The 19,877-nt window shown below is 43.2% G+C and overlaps 1 protein-coding gene across 5 annotated transcripts in view; it reads left to right on the top strand.

Moving 5' to 3' along the window:
- Positions 1–19,877, top strand: part of LOC111143470 (phosphoinositide-3-kinase regulatory subunit 3) — a 163,215-nt gene that overhangs the window by 18,840 nt on the left and 124,498 nt on the right. For 2 of the 5 annotated variants that reach the window (XM_022497243.1, XM_022497242.1), the window contains exon 1: positions 13,920–14,260. The exons of 2 other annotated variants lie outside the window; for them this stretch is intronic. In XM_022497243.1, coding sequence (XP_022352951.1) covers positions 14,155–14,260 — 106 coding nt within the window. In that variant the 5' untranslated portion in view covers positions 13,920–14,154. Of the gene's footprint in view, positions 1–13,460; positions 14,261–19,877 lie in introns of those variants that run through there. One more of the 5 variants, XM_022497241.1, reaches the window with a different exon arrangement.

Here is a 19,877-nt window from a genome sequence, read left to right as displayed (position 1 = left end):
CAGCAGGCAGAGGGAGAAGCAGGCTCCCTGCTGAGTAGAGAGCCCAACATGGGTCTCGATCCAAGGATGCTGGTATCATGACCTGAGCTGAAGTCAGACACTTCACCTTCTGAGCCACCCAGGCGCTCCTAGAATTTACTTTCTAACTGGAGGTACAGTCAATTAAAAAAAAAAAATGTAAGCCACATTATTTCAGGCTGTGGTAAGTCCTAGTAGTAAATGAAAATAGGTGCTGGAATAAAAGTTGATTCAAGGGGACTACTTTGGCTAGCATCATCATGGAGGGCCACTTTGAGGAGGCAACTTTTGAGCTGAGACTTGAATGACGAGAACTTATAATGAAGATCTGGGATAAAGAGTATTCTACAGAGAGGGCCCTGAGGCCTCTCTGATCCTGACAGGAGGAAGGCCAAAGCTGATGATGCAAAGGTGTGAGTGGGTGTAGGGAGATGGGTAAGAAGATGAGGCCGGAAGTAGATAGGGGACCTTTACAATCAAGCTTCCACTGGGCCTCCTCATCTCCCACTGGTCTGCCCCTCACACTCTACTCTTCAGGCATTCTGAACTTTTCTGTTCTCTAAATAAGCTGTTCTTTTCCTGACATTTCCATGGTCTGTCCCCTCAAGCCAGCATGTGTGGCTGTTACTATTCTTTCCTTCCTTTGAATAATAGGATTTCCCTGAATTTAAGCTGAGGGCAAATGAATAGAGCCTTCTACCTGATCTGGACTACTGGCTTACCTCCGGCCTGTGATATGATGGAAAAAAAACCAAAAAACAAAAAACTTCTGTCTTGTTTGATATGCTGTATGTTGGCTTAGAGCACCTTTGCTTCTACTCTTACTTTTCCTCATCTTCTTGGTGAACCCTTCTTTATTCTTCAAGACCAGGCCTTAAGTACTGCTTTTTGCATTCTTTCCAGGGAATGTTAATTGTTTCTTCCTCTGTGGCCTCACAGTACGCTGCATATATGGCTACCATAGTGTTCTATTCCATCAATGAAACTAATGTAAGGCCTGCACTGTGGTAAACAAGGAGTTTGTGGTCCGGAGAGAAAAACAGGCCTGTGACGGAGTAATTGCAAAGTAGTGATAGTACGCTCTCTGTGAGGAGTGGGTTGGAGGGGAGCACAGGTATCCCTCATTCTTCCTTCCTCCTCGACTCCCACATCCAATTCTAATGAGGCGTCAGGGAGAGTAAGGCTGAATGATTCAGATCTTAGGAAACCACCCTAAAGGTGGGAACAGCCAGGACACAGTGTGTCTTCTCTTCTGGAGGCCGGAATGGGTTGCTGCTTGTGGCTACCCCTGGAGACACAGTAAACACCTAGGAGCTGCCAGCTCCTGGGAATCATCTGCCACCAAAGCTGAAAATATCGTGGCAAGATGACCAGCCTTTGGACTTATTCTTGAGGACTCAAGAGGCCCTGGAAGAGACTCTGAGAAATAACTGAGAGACATTTTGAGGTGGGGTTAATTCCTTATAAATAGGCAAATGGGGGCTTATGCTAGAATAACTTGATACAAAAATGTTATTAAATAATATAACCTTGTTTCATACAGGCAAATGAGCCTGAGGACATGTGGGTTATGTTTTGGGGGTTCTAGCTGGGATTTCTACAGGCTATCTGTATATCTGTATCTGCGTATCTTTATATCTTCCTGAAGTTTATATCTGTACCATGGACTTATCACTACTGCTAGAAATAAAGCCAACTAAACTGTTTAGGGCAGTGACCAAGATAACATTTGAAAATTGCACATGGAGGTAGATAAAAGACTTCTAGAAGCCTCTATGAATTGTGAGATTCAAAGGAACTGTGAAAAACCTGAAACTGAAGAAGCTGTGCAAACTTCTTTTGGGCCTTAGGCAGATGAAGAGGGCCCAGCGAGGTCTTTAGAAGGGGTGAGAACACAGCCCTACTCAAGTTTGCTAAAGATGTTAACTAGCCTGCTGTCTTGGAAATAACAGGGAACAGAGTTTCTGTCTTGGATATGGTTAGAAGTTCTCCTGTATGAAAAGAGCCCCAGCTGCCACCAGAATTATTGGCCTAGGGACTGGAGCAGGTGAAAGGAAAGGCCTTTCAGTTAATATAGAGATTTATGAGGATCCAAAAGTTGGGAGTATTTTTGAGGAAGACCATCCCTGGCATGAGGAAAGTGTGTTCTTTGTGGAGTGCTCTGCTGAGATGCTGTGAGTGGTGGATACCAGATATGGAGAAGTGATAGCAGAACCTCTGAGCGACAAAGGAAGTTTTCAAGGTTATCAAGCCTTCAGTGTCAGTTGGCTGAGTGTTGAATGTTCTGACCAAATTAGTAGTTCAGGGGGTTTAATATCTACTATCTATCTATCTACTTATTTGAGAAGGAGAGAGAGAGAGGAGGGGCAGAGGAGGAGAGAGAGAGAGAATCTTAAGCAGGTTCCATGCCAAGCATGGAGCCCAACGCAGGGCTCAATGAAAGGCTAGATGTAGGGGTTGACATGGAGCTTGATCTCACAACCCTGAGATCATGACTGCAGCCAAAATCAAGAGTCAGACACTTAACTTAATGAGCCATCCGGGCACCCCCTGCAGGATTTATAACCACAGGTTTGCTCAGATTTTTTTCTCTCTGCTCTATCAGAGAGTATGAGAAAAGATACCTGCTTTTGAATTGGGGCTAGAGATGCTTTTATAGAAGGCAGAGGAAATAGGAGCTGAAGATCCAAGCAGTATGAATCAGGTGCCCCAAGGGAAAGGGGCTTTAGGGAAAATTTCAGCTGCCAGATCCAAAGTGGTCTTTTAGATTTGTGCCAACTGTTGAAAGTAACGTGAGAAAAGGAGGAGGGGAGGCAGCTCAAGTCTTAGAGTAAGGGAAACTGAATCAACTGACGTGATTGTAGCTATCCAGCATAGACTCCAATGACAACTATACCTGAGGACTAAATGGGACAGTTGAAAGTGCTAATGATGGCCCTATAGCTCTAGAGAAAGAGGTATGAAGATGGACACTTCTGAGGCTCTAAAAAGCAGAACACTGGAGGAAGTTGGGGGTCAGGGAGCTGCTGGCCAAAAAGAAATCCTGGCTCTAGCATCCCTAAAGCTGAAAAACATCAGGGAAAGAAGAAGTGAAGATGGGCCTGGAGTTTGAGCTATTTGCAATGCTCACAAGAAGAAGCCCTGGCCAGGTCTCCCAGAAGGTCCCATCTTTGTCTTATGGAGACAGAATCCTAGGAGGAAGGCCAGCCAAGAAAGTCATTAAGTCCCAAATGTTGCTTAATGGTGAATTTACAAGAAGCAAGCACACAAGTCACCTCCCATGGCAGAAATTCAGTGGGTCAGATGCAGTTTTTAGTCCTGATTGTGAGACTACAGGTTTTGTGGAGATGAGGGAAGAGGTGAAAAATCTGTAGTTATATGTTGACCCTGGTGGTATTCAGGAGAGGTAGGCACATTGGTAGGGATCAAGTGTAGGCTAGAGTATTTACCAGAATTCTGCAGGGACAGAGCTTCTGGATGTTTTCACCTCATCCAGAAGTAGAAGCCACAGGAAAATCAAGGCAATGAAGAGCTAAAAATTCCCACCCTCTCTGTTTCCACTTTGAGTCTTCTACCTTAAAGCTTTAATTTAGAGGATTCCCCAAATTCAGAAGTGGAAAGAGAAGGTGTCATGGAAGGACCAAAACCAGGAATAGTTTTCTCTAAGAATGAGGAGTGACTGGGCTTAGGATAAGCAACATAAGCTTGAAGCTGGAAACCCACGCCCTTTAGAAAACAGTGCAGGAAGTCTATATTGTCTGAGATGGGTGATTTTTTAGCTCACTTTGAAGACCTACTGATTAACTGCACCATCTCTGAGTTTCACATCCCATTGATTCCCTTTTGTGATAGAGAAGAAAAAAAAAAAAACCAGGTAGGATCTGGGATTGTGTGGATTTCCTGGCTCTGAATAGACAGTCCGAAATAGTCCAGCACACTGTGTTCCTTATACAGGAATGCTTAGCCACTTCCTATGGAGTCGGTTGTTTCCAGCATTGGATGTTAGAGCAGGTATTATAAGTCCCTAGACTGCAGAGGACATAAACAGGGTGGATTTTATCTGTCCTGTGTAGATTTAACAATATGAAGGGATGGGGGTTTCGGGACCCCTGTTCCTGTTCAGGGTTTACTGGACAAAATGATTGGTCATGTGAATTTATCAGGGAAGTGTTTTATTTATTCATTTATATATAATATTTATATAGTCATTATATATACACATATATATACACTCATATGTAAATTCTCCAAAACCTTGAAAAGCATGAACAATGGCTCTTCAAGAGTAGTGAAAGTGTTTCTTGTCTGCCCAGATTGTTTTTGAATCTCAGTCTATGTAGCTTGGGTGCAGCTGACCCCATAATCTGCTTCCAAGGGTGCCACATGACCTAGGCCTGTACATTTAGGACATTCCATCTCACTGGACTCAGTGATTGGTGCAGGGGTGATCATGTGACCCAAGCTAGGCCAATAAGACTCAACCCCCAGAATTTTTCTGCACTTGTGTGGAGAAACTTGCATTCTGCTGGATGGAGTTGCTAAGCAGGTAGAATATAGCCTGCAGGTGCTGGAGACTATCCTTGTCACCACCTGGGGAAAGCTCAGAGGGAAGGAGAACTGAGAATGAATCTGGTTCCAGCTAACACTGTTTGAGCACCTCTACTTAGCTGTGTGTCAAGTAAGACCACCCTTTTATTTGGTTTAAGTTTGTTTTCTGTCATTTATAGCTAAAAAAGTCACACCAATATAATGGTGATACTAGACCAGGTGGGAGATTTTACAACTTGAGTATTTTTATTCGATCTCAATGAAAGGTGATGACATGTAATTACACAGGGGCTAAACACAGGTCATGAGAAGATATCTGTTGTTAATAACTAGTCCCACCCTATCAAATATGGGAAACTAGAAATATTCATAATGTTTATGGGTATGAACAACTCTTCTAGGATTACATTGGAAACATTTTTTGTTTTCTAACTTGGTATTATCAAGACAGACCCAGAACACCAATTCAGAAATTAGCTTAAAATTCAGAAGGAAGGAGACTCCTGGGTGGCTTAGTGGGTTAAGCCGCTGCCTTCAGCTCAGGTCATGATCCCAGGGTCCTGGAATTGAGTCCCGCATTGGGCTCCTTGCTCAGCAGGGAACCTGCTTCTCTCGCTGCCTCTGCCTGCCTCTCTGCCTGCTTGTGTGTACTCGCTTGCGCTCTCTCTCTCTCTCTCTGGCAAATGAATAACATCTTTAAAAAAAAAAAATTCAGAAGGAAGTCAATTCCCTCACTCCCTTGACCCCTTTCTGGAGTTCATGGCCTTGGTAACCTTGATGATCTACTTAGTTCAGGCTTGTCCTAGCTATTGTCCACCTGCCCTGATAATATTTTTGAGGGTATCAGAGTAGGGACTATGTTAGAAAAATAAAGAAGAGGAAAAGTTTATATTTTTTGTTAACTTTGCTTCCAGGGGTGCCAAATTATTTTGTCCAATAGTGAGGAGCAACACTATTAAAAAAAGCTTTCCTGGATCAAAAGAGGGAAGTCACAGGTAAGTTCTGAGACAGACCAGGTGTGTCAGGTACTAGACTACACCTCAGGGGCTCATGTTTCCCAGTGCTAGGCTGGTTGCTTCTTGTAACTGGGTGCTGTAGGTCTATGAGCATGCTGGTGATTTCTCTTCACTCATATACTCATGGGCCTCTAAGAGTCAGGCTCTGAGACAGGTCTAGCAGGCTTACAGCGATATTTGACCGTATGGTCCAGGGCAAATCATTACTACCCTAACTGTGAATGTGGAGTTGGGAAGAGGAGTGATCGGCAGGACCCAAGCCAAGCGTATGTGTATGGGGGTTGTCCCCAGAGAAAATGCTCTAAGTTTCCCAAGGGAGAGGACCAGAACATCCTCCAAAGGAGATGTTTCAAGTCCTGATTAATGGGGTTATACAGAATATTTGACATCTTTGGCTGCCTAGCATTTGAACACCCTTCCTATTTTGGAGGACTCCCAAATCAGATGGGAGGGAAGGCCCATAAACTCTAATATGAGGTTGAGTGTGGTGCTAGAAGATGCAAGAATGAGATAAAATGCTGTTTTAGGATTTGGGGCTGCCCATTAAACTCAAAATAGCTAATGCGTGATATAATGTATAGCCTGAAAGACGGAGAGGAAAATCACAGTGGCTGATCAAAATAATTTGCCACTGCAGGGAGAACCTGTGAAAAAAGCTGTTTGCCTGTTTGTAGCCCACACAGTAAGCATTAGGGTTCTTGAGGAAGCCCTCTCAGGCACTACTACGGGCCCTTTGGGGAAAGAGTGAGAAAATTGGGCAGGAGTTCAGAGGGTAAATGTAGTGGCCTTAGTTAGGATTCTTGGGTTGCAAGTAACAGTATCTAGTTGGAGCCTGCTTAAACAAACAAGGAATTTCACACATTGGTACTAAGAGGGGGAGAAACAGGATCCAAAGGGAATAATAGTGATTTTCACTGAGTGCTTCCTTTGCAAGAAGCACAAGATGAGCAGAACACAAGGTAGTCCCTACTCTTGAATTAAAAAAAGCCACTGTGAGTGTATCATTTTTCAAATTCTCAGAGCTGAAGATATAAATGACCAGGCCTTTCATGTTCTATACTTGTACTTTTCTTATTCAAATGGTGATCTTAAGTCCCAGAGGTTGCATCATTTCCCCAGACTTCAAAGATGATGGCCCTACAAATGTATCCAGGGAGGATGCAGGAGGCCTTGTTTTAACATATTGATTTTATAAAATATTTCTAAAGGATGCTTGCAATTTTATTGTTCATAGAAGCTGGGATAATGCTTTTTTTTTTTTTTTAAACCAAAATGTCCTAAACAGGAACTGCACTGATTTTGCCCTGTAACAAGAAAACAAGTAAGACAGTTCAGATCTGAGACCTGTGGAATTATAGGGTAATTATTGTACATTCCAGAACAGAGGCAAGAACTGCAAATTGTTCCAAACTATTGAAATAATGACCACAGGAAGTGAGCATACTTTAAAACCCTATATGGTGTTACATTTCAGAAATGAGCTGGGTTGGAAAAAGAAACCAGCTTCTCTTCTCGTTGCTGAGTTTTCCTGAATTTCCTACAAGCTGCTTGGAATTTCGCAAACAATTCACAGCTGATAAAATAGAAGGGCAGCAGAACTCAGAGGTAGCCAAACAGGATAGAAGGGTCACTGTCCCTTGCATTTCTGTAACCAAAAACTGTACAATTTTTAAATTTTCTTTTTGTCCTCTTAAATAAACAGGAATCAGCTGAAGACCTACAGAAAGGATTATCAGGGTAACCTGAACTTAGGCTGCCCCAGAACCTTCTTGGAGAGTTTAGTTTCTTCTTACAGCTTTTGTTTAAAGAACATTCACTGGCTACCCACTGTGTGCCAGGCCTGATGCTGGACACTAATGATTCAAGAACATGGTCTCCACCCATGAGGAAATCCCTCATCATGGGGAAGAGATAGACCTGGAAACAGACATTTTGAACATGGTGTGCCAAGGGCTGTGCAGAGGCTGGCATATGAGTGGGAGTTTGTCACTTAACAGTGGAGTGTGTTTTTGAGGAGAAATTTCTACTGTTTTGAGGACTGCAGTATGACTAGTCTTAGGAGTGACAGGAAAAAACTGTGAGAAGTGATGGGAAGAGGTAGGCAAGGGCTAGATCATCAAAGCCTTGAATGCCAGGCTGAGATTTAAATTTAGCCTGAAGGTAGAAGGAATTAAGGCAGGGTTTATGCAAGGAAGCTTTTTTTTTTTTTTTTTTTTTTTTTACCTGAGCCAAGGCAAAGGCTTTAACCCACTAAGCCACCCAGGCACCCCGCAAGGAAGTTTTTTATTTAGAGTCATCATTCCCTGCGGAGTATGGACTGGAGGGGGCCAAGCAGGGAGATTATAAGGAGGTTGTTGCAGAGTCTGTTTAAAGATGATGAGGGACTCTCTGGTTGACCTGATTTTTGGGTCAGCTTTCAGTGAAAGTTTTTCAGGCTTGGAGGTAATCATACAGATTTGGAAAACAGAAATAAACGGACTATATGTTTAAATCAGGCATATATAGGTTTGGGCAGCCGAGATGTCACCTCCTTTAGGAAGCCTTTACTCACCTGCAGGTGGGCAGAAATCATCACTCTTTGGGGCGCTCACATAGAACTTTGTCAATTTCTCTATTATAGAATTTACTATAATTATTTATTCCTTTGTTGGCCCCTCCTCTATGGGCTCCAGACTCAATGTTAGGCACTCTGCCTTTCTTCTTTTTAAATTTTATTTATTTGACAGAGAGAGACATAGGGAGAGAGGGAACACAAGAAGGGGTAATGGGAGAGGGAGAAGCCTGCTTCCCGCTGAACAGAGGGCTAGATGGAAGTCTGAGGACTCTCAGATCACAACAGGAGTGGAAGGCAGCCGCTTAACAACTGAGCCACCCAAGTGCCCATAGGCACTCTGTTTTATTCATTTTTGTACCCCCAGTGTTTGGAAGCATCAATAAACATTCATTAACTGAATGAAGGGGGGAGGGAAGCTGTGGAAAAGGTACTGAACTAGCTGTCAGGACATGGGGCTATAATCCTGGCTCTGCTACCAAGTGACTTTGAACATGTCCCCTCACTGCTCTGGGTCTCAATTTCCTCATCTGTAAAATGAGAATAAAAATACAACCCTCCTCCTCAGGGTTATGGAGATTAAATGAGGTAACAGAGCTCACCAGCTGCCTGCCCAGTTTGTGCCCTGCCCTTGTCAAACAGCCTAGACTATTGTTCCTGTCGTTTGGATCTCATTTGCTCTCTCTCTCCTGGTGAGAGCTGAGCTGAAAGCCATTGCCTTGATGGAGGGGAAGTTTGTAGCAGCCGCATAGGTACCATCCAGGTGGCCCTTATGTTGCTGGAAGGGCAGACAACAAAAAGAGAGGAGTATGTTAAGCTAGAGAGAGAGAGACTCCTGCTTTTTTGTGATACCCTAAAGCTGAAGGAGGACTCAAAGTGGGGAGAGTAAGGCAGGGAAGAGAGAGAGCATGTGCTGAGGGGTCTGAGGAAGCCCTTAAATGGTGTCCCCTAAACCCAGGAGTTTAGCAGCATCTGGAGAAATGCCACTTCTATGAAGACCACTCATTCATTCAATGTTTTAATTTTTCAGTGCCTTGGGCTGCTATCATTAACACTATCATAGTTTTTTTTTCTTTCCCTTTTAAAAAAAGTTTTTATTTAAATTCCAGTTAGTTGACATACCGCATATTATTAATTTCGGGTGTACAATTTAGTGATTCAACACTTATATACCACTCCTGGTGCTCATCACAAGAAATGTACTCCCTAATCCCCATCACATAGTTTTTCAAGTTTTAAGAAAGATGTGCAGGAGAGAGAAAAAAATTGTAAATGCCAAGTAAAAGGAATACCACTCTGAAAAAAAGGGAAAATCATGATTTTAGACATTACTATCTTAAGAGATGACTATCCATTCCCTGGTGAGAGGTCTTTCTAGAAGATCCACTAGCACTGGTCTTTTTACTTTGGTCTTTTTACTTTTTACAAAAGTAAAGGGAAACTTTTATGTCAAAACTTGATATGTGCCCAACCTACAAGGCATATGGCTGAGGAGGTCCTCAAATTTGCAACTGATGATTTGTAGAGTTTTCTTGGAATACCATTTACTGAGTTTATTTAGCTGCTGGACTTGGCCTTATCATAAGATATTTGGTCAAGAAAGATGATGAGAGAGGGGGGAAAAAAAAGAGGGGGATTGAGCCCAGTGATTCTTCCCCAAAGGCCAAAGTCAGTTCTGGCATTAAAGCTAGTGACCTTAAAAAAAATAATAAAAGTGGGTTTCCATTTTGCAAGGCTTTTAAAAAATATTGTGTGCTCAGATGGCACCTTTAATCATGAAGAACTTTTGGCTGAGTTCCAGGCTGATTCTGCTGGCACAGAGAGCTCTGAGATCATACCCTATATTCAGTGCACAGGAGAAATATTTCATCCATCTCTGAAAAAAAGAGGGGGAATTGGAGCATATTTGAACAGTTTGATAGCAAGACCATACCAGGGTGAAAAGTGAAGGACACCTTATTCATTTGGAGTTATAGAAAGGTACTATTAATTCTAAATACTTAAGTGGCAATTTTTTTTTTTTAATTTTCAGTGTTTCACAGTAAGCTAAGAAGCTTGCATAAATCTGAAGGCAATCTCTTCACAGATAAATGAAGGCAGACAGATTTTTTGACTTACCTAAAATTACTTTAAATTAAAAAGAGTGGCACCTGGGTGGCTCAGTTGGGTTAGGCGAGTCTGACTCTTGATTTCCACTCAGGTCATGATCTCAGGGTTGTGGGATCTAGCCCTGTGTTGGGCTCTGTGCTTAGTGGGGAGTCTGCTTGAGATTCCCTCCCTTTGCCTGCATCCCCACCTTTTTTATTTTAAATAAATACTTTAAAAAAGTGTTTATTATTTATTTGATACACAGAGAGAGAGAGAGAGGGAGAGCGAGAGAGCAAGAGCACAAGAGCACAAGCAGGGAGAGCAGCAGAGGGAGGGAGAGAAGCAGGCTCTCTACTGAGCAAGGGGAGCTTGATGTATGGGGCTTGATCCCAAGATCCCAGGATCATGAATTGAACGGATGGCAGAGAGTTAACTGACTGAGCCACCCCAGCACCCCTAAACAAATATTTTCTTAAAAATTAAAAAAAGAAAGGAAGGAGGCAAAGAGGAAAAAAAAATCCAAAGTAGCAGGTTGTGACCCAGGAGCTTGAGCTCTTAGAGCTGAATTTAATCCACACCCAGGCCAAATATAATTCTCCAGGATGGAAATGGTCCAGGACACCAGAGCTAACATTCTCTGCCTTTGCCAAAGAGCCTGAGGTGGTTTGATGACATGCAGTCACAACCTCACTTTTATTTCTCAACTGAAGGAAAGTAAGGCCAGCTTCATATGACAGGTGCTTCCCACCATAGCAGGGCAGTGGTTCCAGACCCATTCAAAGGAAATGTGCTTCCCCTTGATTCATCGTTGCCTCTTGCATTACTGTTATTTTTTGGCGTCTCCTATTCAAAGCTTTGCTTGTTGGATAGTTGGGTCATATAATTTTAGGTGGCAAGATTGACTCAAGCTTTACCCCAAGTGCCAGTGTTGAGGATCAGACTATATACTGTGCTGCTTCTTCACTGCATTTCTCCAAGTCTTAGGCTTGGGAAAGGCTGGGTGATTGCTCTGCATTTTAAAAATTGAAACCCCACCACTAAATGATGTAAAGTGGTCCAGGCGAAAGCTGCTGTGGAAATCTGAAAGCCATTATCTTTTCCACACTTCCTCTCTTCACCTTCATTTTGTTTGGGAATGCACAGGGACACCCGTGAACAAAAATAAACCAACTTGCCCTTGACTGATCGTTCTGCCTTTCGAGTTATCACATATGAGTACTTCTGGCTCCCAGATATGGTGAAGTAGAGACTGCTGGGAAGCCGGCCACAAATTAGAGTTGATCTTCCAGCATCTCTTACCTAGAGAAAGGGCTCAGGACATTCAAATTAGCAACATGCCCTATCCCAAAGTTGATCTGGCTTTTGAATGAGGTTTGGATTTCAGAAATGTAAAAAAAAAAGAAAGCATGTAAGAATCCTGATGTATTTCCTCAGTTCAACCCTGTCCACTTACTCTTACCGGCCCTTTTTAATTCAAGACTCTACACAGAGACCATACACATTTTGACTGCTGGCTCCCAGGACTGTCTCAACTTAGAACACCTTTAAAGAAGGCAGGCTCACTTTAGGAGGTAGAGGGTGAAACGTGGCAACTCTTCCACAGGAAGGAATCAATAGAGTAGAGCCACTCAGGGTAGGAGGTTTCACTAGGGCTTAAATCAGGTTGTCAACCCAAACACAATGGGCTTTGTTACTCCTGTGTAAAGAGGAAATGGAACAGTTTTTGGCCTCCCCGGACTGTATTGTAGGGTATGCAGGATGTCAATTCCAGGCATAACCTTTGGGAGACAAAAATCTGCTTTTGGCTATTCAGTGTTCCCCAGCAAGTTAATTAGCTGTTTCTGAAATGCATGGTAATATTCAGCATTTTCATAGTGAAGCCCATCATAGTTTTAAGCTTGAGGAAGGGACTGGGTGTATACCGAAGGGGGTCTGTTAGGGAAGCAGAATAGGGCCCTTTTGGCTGGGGATTCTAACACCTGTGATTTATCTCAAATCACACACGCACTGTAATTTCAAGGCATGTTTTCTGGCGTGAGCACTCGAGCTGAGGGGCCTGCTGCAGCTCCCTATTTATTTCAAGTGTGGGGAGTTACCTTTGGGTTCAAAAGTCCTTGGGTGGGAAGCGCAGAGAAACTGCGAAATGCCCTTAAGAAAAGCCTAAATGCTCAAAGGAGGAAGCCGGGACTGGGTTGTGGTAGCGGCCTGGGAAGGCTACCGGGCGCCATGGGCATTTCCTCTCACCGAGGGGTAACGGTCCTGCAAGTGAGTTTAGGGACCTTTTCTTTATTTGACAACTTATTGCGGGGGATGGGGGCTGTCCCAGTCCAGTAAAGAGGTCTGTGGGGGAGAGACCCTGCCCGGGGACTTCCTAAGGACCAGAGGAGCGCACGTCCCGCCAATTGACAGCACGCGCCCCTCTCAGTCCGTTCCCCTCCCCCGCAGCGTCTCCGGGCAGAGGTGTCTCGCACCAGCTCGTCCTCCCCCCCCCAACCCCCCACTCGTCCGGCCCGACCGAGCCTCAGCGGGAGCCCCGCCTGTCTCCGGGCAGCCTGAGCCCCTGAGCGCTCGCCCAGCCTGTCAGTAACCGCCGTTTGCGCTTTCTTTCTTTTTTTTTTTTTTTCCTCCTCTTCTTTTCTTTTCCCCCTCTGCCTTTGTCCCGCTTAGTAACTGGGCTCTGACCAATCGCCGCCTTGCCGGCCAGCGCCGGCTGGCTCCTGATTGGTTCGCTTGGGGCGCGCAGCCGTCTCCCGCTCCTTTGCTGGAGGAAGGCAGACAAAAGACGCAGGCTCCGGGCTCCGGCAACCCGGCTCAGCCAATCACCACTCACCTTATCCTCTCTTTCTACCCCCTCCTTCCCTCTCTCCTCTCCCTCCCTTCCTGGCTCGCGTGCTCCCGGCGCTGACTCCTGGCGTGCGGCCAGCGCCCGGACTGTACCATTCTGATTGAGGCTGGGGGGAGAGAGGACGAATGATTAAGAAGTCGAAACGCAGAGAGCGTTGGGGAGAGTTGAAAGCCGAAGTGGAGGACGGCTTTCGGAACGCTTGCACAGGCACCTGATAGAATCCCCCGTTCATCGAGTCGGTATAGAGGGGAAGGAGCAGTAGTGATGTCGCCTTCCCCCCCTGCCCGGTGCGGTTGGGTGGTACCTCAGCGGGGGAGCGTGAGGCGGGGGAGGGTGTCCCTCTCCGCGCCGTTAAAATGAAACTCTAGTGGCTGGAGTCAGGGCAGAGCGTGAGGGGAGCCGGCACTGGTGGGCTTACTTACGGCCCGGCGGGAGCGCCCAGCCGGGCAAAGCTAACTGGACTTTCCGACGGGCCCCCATCTCGAGGCTGCAGCAGCTTCGGTTCCGAGCTTGACTGGAACGGAGCCCGAGTCCCGGCCCCTGAGGGGATCGCTCTCTGCAGACCAGTGGGACCCCCGAAACTTGAACGCAATACCCACCCCCCTTTTTATGCCTTCCTTTGTCACTTCCTCACCTTTCTCCCAGCGCGTTCTTTTTATCTCCCCCTTTTCATTCTCCCTCCCTCGAAGGACGCAAAAGTGGCTGCCGAGGAAAGATTTGGAGGCAGTGGGAGCTTTTCTCTTTGGAGAGCGACAGTGTGGAAGGGATTTTTGGGAAGCTGCTTTTTAACATCTCAGCCCTCTGCCTCCACCCCCCACCCCCCGCCCCAAGCCTCCCTGTACCTCTCTGAGGAGAAAAAGCCCGTAGATTGAAAGTTCGGGGGGCATTTTGCTGGGTGCTGTAAGAGGAGACGGGGGAGGACCCCATCCTCGTCCTGGTGGTTGGCTGGACTTGTACCGGCCGTTGGAAACCCAGAAGTATATATCCGTGCGGGACTTTACAGATCTATATTTTTAGATTTTTAAATATCAGATAAAAAATATATATGCTTTCTATATATTTCCTGACGACCTGCCCCTGACAGCGCGATGTACAATACGGTGTGGAGTATGGACCGCGATGACGCAGACTGGAGGGAGGTGATGATGCCCTATTCGACAGAACTGATATTTTATATTGAAATGGATCCTCCAGGTACTTGGGGAGAGAAAAAGAATCTTGTGATGGGTCTGATTTGTATATAACGAGACCTTGGTGGTGTTTTCAGGGCAGAAGTGTTCCTGGGAGCGCTAGGTTTGGGATGAGGGGCAGATTTGCAGTTAGAGCTGCAGTAAAACTGCTTCTGGTTTATCCGTTTAAAGTTTGCAGTTAGGACCCTGATCCTATTGTCCTGCGAGGGTGGGGGTGGGGGCTGGAGTGGGGGTGGGAGGAAAGACCCGTTTCTTTTACTTCGTGCCGTTCAGGTTTTTGTTGTGCCCCCCTCCCCCCTTTTTTTCAATTAAAGATTCTTCTACCTGCAAAGGATGCCTTATACCCGAGCCTTGAACTCAGCCTTTTCCTTTGGGGGAATTCTTTAAAGCTTGTCATTTCATAACGTTTGTCTTATTTGGTTCCTTGTGTTTTACCTTCGTTAACTTCTGAAACTGGGTTGCCTATGTGATTATTCATTTTAAGACCCCCTTTTTCTCTTACAGAAACCAAATGCCGGTTAGTAATTTTCAGGGATTGGGCGTTTTTATTCAGTCATGGTCTTAGTCTGAGGTTTTTCTTCTCAGGATATAGTCTCTCAGACAATCTACGTGCAGTATTTTATTACTCATTAATTTATGGTGATTTCACTTAATTTATGGGATAGGGTTTAATGTAACTTCAATTCTTAGACTAAAAAAAAGGAGGAATCTTTGGTGTGTGAATCTATGTGATGTGTACATATATGTGATAGGTTCGAATACACATAATGTAAAGTATACATATACTGTATTTTTACTTCAGAGCTTTGTCTGAGACCCTTACAGACATTTTGTGTATCTGGTAAGAAAGGAAAAGGAAGGGAAAATGGAAAAGTTGGGTAATTGTTTTTCTTTAAATTCTAACCTCATTTTATGATTATTAGCTGTCAGATTTTCAAACCCCTTTTTGCAGTTACAGATAGTGCTTTACGTAATGATTTTGAGTAAGTGGAGGGCCTTTGTGACTCCTTATTTTTGTTGAGATTGAATTGGTTATGTCTTAAAAATGTGTTGCAGTTAAGCTTACAAAATAAATTGTGTGTCATTGGGGAGCCTCAATTATTATAAGACTATGTATTTTTGGAAACATTTGAAAGGATTGGAGCCCATGCAAGTACAATGAAGTATAACTGTTTTGTAGAATGTTTATAGAAATTATTTGTGTCCTTGTGAGCTGTAAATTATCTTTTTTTTCCCAGTTAGAGTGTTAAATGATGCTATATTAAAAACTCCTATTAAATCAGCCTTTTTTACTCTTTATGATAATTTAGAATTTTTCTCTTTCCCTTCATTTTGGAGCTTTCTTTATTTGCTTTTGTCATTGTGACTGCAATCCAGATGCAGCTTTTCAGTGTTTTGCAAAGTTTGTAAGATTTGCCACCCATCTATTGTGTGTATTTCCCCCTTTGTTTCCCCCTAACGGTAAAGCATCATTTCTGTTAGATGCATTTGTCATTCATGTAAATGAAAATTTAATACATCATTGATTCCTCCTGTAAAAAGTAAAGTTAACAATTCTAGGTTTTTATTATAAGAATTCTATATTCAAACTGCCTCAGAATCACTATATCGTAGTATCTTGCCTTGCAGACATACAAAGGGAATTTGTTGGGTGGAGAGGTGAATAGGGAGGAGGGGAAAAAAATGAAGAAGGAACTAATGTTTGAAAAATTTGGTCCCAGTGGAAAAATATTGGCCAAGTTCAGTTGAGTTGTCCAAAAGTGGTTTAAAAAAAAAAGTTGACTATTATAATTATGTAGTGATGTGGGTCTTATAAGGTTGTATAGAAAATTCTGATCCAAACGTTGTGCATTTACATAGAAATAAACTTCTGAGTTTAAAATGCTCATCCTTGGATGAAATTTTGCATACTGAGATTCTATTCAGAGTATTGGAAGTATGCATATGCCGCTGTTTATTACTCATTTTGTAGTCTTAGTGTAGATTATGGTTAGTTATGCCTAAGAGCTCTTAATAAAGGAAGCACACTTGAGTATGCTGGAATATTGCCTGTGATGGGAATGGCTTTTAATGGAAATAATGTGATGCCAGTCTTGTTTTGTGTGATAAATTAAGGTTTTGAAACCCTTAAAACTAAGTAAATTATTAGTGAAGAGGTTGCAGCATGTCTTGTATCTGTCTTCTTCCTACCTTCTATCCCAGCTCAAGCTCTTATTTCCTGACTGGACTGCTTTGATAGTGTTCTAACTGTTCTTACTGTTCTCCCCGTTTCTACTTTGTTCAGTCCACAGTATTCTTCAAGTACCGTCTGATGATTTGCCTTCCAGTGGTAAATCTCCCAATGACTTTGAAAACCTTCCAGTGCCTTTCCTTTGTGTATTAAAAAGAGTACCAGATTGCTTACCTTGTCATTTAAGTCCCTGGTGTTTTTTTTTGTTCATTTGTTTGTTTCCAACCAAGTTTTCCAGTCTAGTTTCTTTTTTTTTTTTTTTAAAGATTTTATTTATTTATTCGACAGAGAGAGATCACAAGTAGGCAGAGAGGCAGGCAGAGAGAGAGAGGAGGAAGCAGGCTCCCCGCCAAGCAGAGAGCCCGACGCGGGGCTCGATCCCAGGACCCGGGGATCACGACCTGAGCTGAAGGCAGAGGCTTTAACCCTCTGAGCCACCCAGGCGCCCCTCCAGTCTAGTTTCTTACTAGAGTCCATCATATAGGTTCTGTGGAAAGCTATTTTATACTTGCTGTTTCTTGAATGTCTGCTTTTTCCTTTTCCAGGGATGCTTTTCACTTGTTGAAATCTTATATGTTTAATATCTACGTTAGATGCCTTCTTTGCCAGGATATATATTTCCTGATCCCTGATATTAGAAGACATCCTTCCTTTCTTTTCCTTTTCTCTTCTAGCACTTCTCAGAACTCCTTTTCATTCTATGAAGTAGATTCTGTTTTTATGTATACTATCCATCCCATGGAATTATCTTCCCATCAAGTTATGAGCTTCTTATCTTGCTCAAGGTCTTGCAAACAGTAGGGAATTTAATAAATTTGTGTTGAATTAATAAATATCTAAGGAGCACCATTTCTTTCTAACCTCTAAGTGCTTTTCTACTTACTGTCCTTGGTCACCTCATTCCTTGGCTATTGCAATAGCCTAGAGTTAAATAACTTGAATTAGTTGTTGACTTAGGGTCTTTAACTGTAATATTAGTATTACAGTTTTAAAAATATGATTTTCATTTATATTTAAGACTGAACCATAAATGCAAATTGTTACCTATTGTTGCTTCCAGTGGCCTCAAAAACTGTTTTCCAAAGGTGTTTCCCTCCAGCCTATTTTTTAAAAAACTACCATTACCATGCATCCTAAAGGTTTATTAATAACTGCATGGACTGCTGTATCTACTGTAATTCACTGACAATGTAAGGATTGGATCCAAATGGAAGTCTGATGTCTTAATCTTTATGTATTTCCCAGAAGCAGTAGAAATAGTGAACAGTTTAGATGAAACAAAAGTTTTTATTTTGGAAATGTTAAGAGTGTGGTACAGAGAATTGCTTTTGAGCATCTTGGTTAGTCCTCTTGTGATTTGGGAATCAGGATTATTCCATAACAGAACAGTTGCTGGGTAGGCCTCTCAAAGAGCCCAGTCTCTTTGTATAGGAGCTCTTGGAGGATTACAGATATACAGCTGATGATAAACTCATGCCCAAAGCTTATAGATTAGTTGTCTGTAAGCTAGCACTTTCAGTTTTGACGTTGTTGTTGTTTTTATTTTGGGAAGATACAACAGGTGATTTCTTTTTATAATTTAATGGATACAATGCTTTTAAAGATTACCTATAGACAATTTTCTTTTCTTTTTTTTTAAGATTTTATTTATTTGACAGAGAGACACAGCGAGAGAGGGGAACCCAAGCAGGGGAAGTAGGAGAGGGAGAAGCAGGCTTCCTGCCAAGCAGGGAGCCTGATGTGGGGCTCGATCCCAGGATCCTGGAATCCTGACCTGAGCCGAAGGCAGACGCCCAACAACTGAGCCACCCAGGCGCCCCGACAATTTTCTTATCAAGACAAATTTCTGAAATTGGAGGGCAGCAACATCTTAGTATAATTAGAAAATTAAAAGTTTTTATTGGCAAAATATAAATATAGGAAGGTCTAGAAAAGTGGTTCTCAGTTTTGTTTTTTTTTTTGGTTTGAGTACCCCTTTTATAATCTAAAAAATTGAGGATCCCAAAGAGGCATTTACTAATATTTACTATATTAGAATAAAATTAAGAAATTTAAAAATATTTAATTCCTTTAAAAATAATAAAATGTTACATGTTAACATCTTTTTTTTTTTTTAAAGATTTATTTATCTATTTGAGAGGGAGAGTGTGTGTGTGTAGGGAGGGGGAGAGGGAGAGAGAGAATCCTCAAGCAGACTGCCGCTGAGTGTGTTGCCTGACAAGAAGCTTGATCCCAGGACCCTGAGATCAGGACCTGAGCTATAGTCAAGAATTGGCTGCTTAACCAACTGAGCCATCCAGGTACCCCTAATATAATTTATCTTGATGAAAAAATAACTATATTGAAAGGAAACAAGTGGGGTGCCTGGGTGGATCAGTCAGTTGGTCATCTGTCTTAGGCAATGGTCCTAATGCCAGGACCCTGAGTGGGGCTCTTTGCTCAGTGGGGAGCCTGCTTACCCTCTTCCTCCATCTGCTGCTCCCCCTGCTTGTGCTCTTTCTCTTTCTCTCTCTCTCTGTCAAATGAATAAATAAAATCTTAAAAAAAAAAAAAGGAATCAAGTGATGAGAGTGGCATTGTTTTACATTTTTGCAATAACTTTAATGTCTGGCATTTTAATCTTTAATATCTGGCTTAATAGGAAATGTCTAAATTCCCATGTCTGGGGTGCCTGGGTGGCTCAGTTGGTTAAGTGTCTGCCTTAGACTCAGATCTTGATGCCAGAGTCCTGGGATCAAGCCCTGCATCCAGCTCCCTGCTCAGCGGGAGCCTGTTTCTCCCTCTCCCTCAGCCTGCCGCCCTGCATACTTGTGCTCTCTCTCTCTATCTCCCTGTCGAATAAATAAATAAAATCTTAAGAAAAAAAAAAGTGTCTGCCTTTGGCTCAGGTCATGATCCGGAGTGCTGGGCTGAAGTCCCACTTCGGGGTGCTTGCTCTGCTCACTGGGGCGTTGTCTTCTCTCTCTGTCCTTCACCTTTCACCCTGTGCCTGTGCTCATGTGTTCCCTCTCTCAAATAAATAAATAAAATTTTTTTTAAAAGATTTTATTTATTTATAACAGAGAAAGATAGCAAGAGAGGGAACACAAGCACTGGGGAGTTGGAGAGGGAAAAGCAGGCTCCCTGCTGAGCAGGGAGCATGATGCGTGGCTTAATCCCAGGAGGCTGGGATCACAACGTGAGCTGAAGGCAGATGCTTAAGGACTGAGCCACCCAGGCACCCCAGTAAATAAAATCTTAAAAAAAAAAATCCCATGTCTGCTCATTCAGTCTGTTTGAGATACCACAGGTCTTAACCACTGGAAAACTCCACTGTACAGATGTGAGAGAATGAGAGTGCAAAAGGCAAATAATGTCTTAGTAATACTATGAAACTATTTTTGATCCCTTG

Source organism: Enhydra lutris, unplaced genomic scaffold (genome assembly GCF_002288905.1).
Source record: "Enhydra lutris kenyoni isolate GAN:26980312 unplaced genomic scaffold, ASM228890v2 scaffoldscaffold9, whole genome shotgun sequence".
Lineage (NCBI taxonomy): Eukaryota > Metazoa > Chordata > Mammalia > Carnivora > Mustelidae > Enhydra > Enhydra lutris.
Note: the sequence above shows the minus strand (reverse complement) of the source record. Positions and strands in the feature narration are given on the sequence as shown.